The sequence below is a fragment of the Cyprinodon variegatus genome, unplaced genomic scaffold (assembly GCF_000732505.1).
Source record: "Cyprinodon variegatus isolate N-32 unplaced genomic scaffold, C_variegatus-1.0 Scaffold90, whole genome shotgun sequence".
NCBI lineage: Eukaryota > Metazoa > Chordata > Actinopteri > Cyprinodontiformes > Cyprinodontidae > Cyprinodon > Cyprinodon variegatus.
The window spans coordinates 1,186,742-1,189,265 of NW_015150543.1; the positions used below are offsets into that span (position 1 = coordinate 1,186,742).

Genomic DNA, 2,524 nt, shown 5'->3' on the forward strand with positions numbered 1-2,524 from the left:
GATGCAATCAGCTGGTTTTCCTTAGATAGAAAACTTTGAATCAATTTGACTGGATGATCTGGTGAACTGGAAAGTGACCTTAGATGACATGATGTGAATTGGAGCTATAGAAATAAACTGAATTGAATTGAATTTCTACCAATGAGCACCAATAATAATTGAATAATTATTTTGCCCTTTCCAAAATACTATCATGGTACCAGGTAATACGAAAGTTTGGATTGTTTTAGTGCAAAAGCGTTATTAGTTTGTCCATTATGTGACTTTTCTGAAGGATATTTTTCAGGGACAGACGTCTACAGCCATATTCACAATCATTATATTGGAACCTAAATCCTGAGTAATACAGTAGATATTTCTCTAAAACCTCTACACTGTGCACACAATTATTACATAGGTTGTAGTTGTTTTTTGATAAATAACCTAAGCACTCTTGGTCAATCCAAAATGTTAATAACCTGTCAAACCTGAATAGTTTAGAAACTAAATGTGAGATTTTTACTTTCTAAGGATAATATCCATCTCTGTGTGATTACTGGCTACTTATCATTGTGCAGAATTATTATGCAACTTAATCGAAACTAAAAAAAATTTCCATCTCACTTGTTTATTTTCATGAAGTCAGTCGTACGGAAGTCCTTTTCATGTTTATGAGAATAATAAACACACAACTCAAAATTGACAGATAATAATTTCAAACATATATCAGTGACTAATATAGCCACCCTTCTTAGTCTCCCAACAGCCTTCCATTCATGGAGTCTGCTATTGTTAATGTCCTGGATCTTTGTATAAAAATTATGTCATTCTGGAAAGACGCAGGCCTTTTCCTGTACCACTGCTTGAAGAAAGTATCCTCTTAAGAAAGGCAGTAGCATTTGGGCTTAATTTTGAGTCCATCTTCAAGCCAATAAGGTCTAGCTATCTGCTCTTTAATACCAGCACATACCAACATCCTGCCTAAACAATGCCGGCAGCTAATGCAAATTGGAGCTCTGTCTGTGCCCATTATTGATCCATCCACAGACCACATCTGGTCCATCGAGAGTCCCTTTCATCTCATCGGTACATTCAACATTTGAAAAATGTGTCTTCAGATATGCTTTAGCCCTGAACATCTTGTACTTCTAGGCATTCCAGGTAGGTTGCAGCTCTGGAATAAGACAGCACCGAAAGATAATGGGTTCCTGGTAGCTTTTCATTTAATCATTTTCACATTTTTGGCAGTTAATTAGCATTTTATTTAGTTTTTTCTGAATATATGCATATAAAATGGTTTTAAAAGAAGCCAACTGTATTAAAATATCATAACTATTTTGGTAATAACTTTCCATGTTTTATTGTGTGTGTAAATAATTAAGTGCAAGCGTGCATTTTATAACATTCCATCAGTCTGTAAATTAAAACTTGTTAGTTATTTACCTCTGACCTCCAGTTGAACATCTGCTAGTCGTATTTCTTCCCTATCATCGTTCATGCTGCAGGTGTAGGTTCCACTGTCAGAGGAGTGAGGATTTTTCAGACTGAGGCTGAAGTCACCAGAGTCTAAAGCATCAGGTTTCATTGATGTTCGCCCACTGAAACGTTGATTCTGTCCATGAAGATCATCTTCCTCTCGCCGCAGGTGGACAGTTTGTGGTTTTAGATCATAGCGTCTCCAGGTCACTGTGGGGTTTTCCTCTAGTAACAGACCAGAGTACTGGCATGGCAGGACAACTGAGTCTGCCCCCTCAAAAACATTTTCTCCAAAGGCCAAAGAATAGAAGGAGGCTTAAAGGAAGAAACAAAACACATCTTTCAAAATAAGGCAATTAAAATAAATCTATTATATTATCAGACATTTATTTAATATCTCATTAAACTTTGAAACTTGATTATTTTCTTTACTTATTTTGTATTATATGCACATAGATGGGACAGAAGGGGATTTAGTGAATTGCAGAAAAAAGTAAATTTTCATGTTTTTTGGGCTCAATATTCCAAATATTACTAGTTTTTTTTTTCAACAATATCTTTATTAAGTTTTATACATATATTTCACTTGTACAAAAAGACGGTTATCAAAACAATAGCATCCAAAAAGTGAACAGTTAGAATTTCCACAAAACATTTCACATACTTCACACATTTAACAACATTAAATAAAACTAAACAAAACAAAACACACTCAACAACATATATCAATGCAGCAGATTTAAGTTATTTGAGCTCTTTGACGTTCAAGAAACTCTATTAAGGGATTCCACACAGCCTCAAACTCTGTAGCCTTTCCCCTGGTGATATAAGTCAGCCTTTCCAGCATCACACAAGATGTCATCTCCTTTATCCACTCATTTATCGAGGGCACACCCATTTTCCTCCAGGACAGAGCAATCATCCTCCTTGCCTGTAGGAGGCCAAAATCAATTAAAGGAGAATTCCGGTTTTTAACACTTTTAGCCCATTTTCTTTAGTGTCCAGGATGAAATCGAATGATCGACACCAAAATTTTGACAATTGGTCCTGTCTCTGCTTTTTGGCTCAT

The 2,524-nt window shown here is 35.6% G+C and overlaps 1 protein-coding gene across 1 annotated transcript in view; it reads right to left on the reverse strand.

The window, feature by feature from the left end:
- LOC107084013 overlaps window positions 1-1,618 on the reverse strand; it is a 28,751-nt gene extending 27,133 nt beyond the window's left edge. Inside the window, exon 1 of the mRNA XM_015373640.1 lies at window positions 1,423-1,618. Coding sequence (XP_015229126.1) covers window positions 1,423-1,564 — 142 coding nt within the window. The 5' untranslated portion in view covers window positions 1,565-1,618. The remainder of the gene's footprint in view (window positions 1-1,422) is intronic.
- Between the last annotated feature and the right edge of the window lie 906 nt (window positions 1,619-2,524).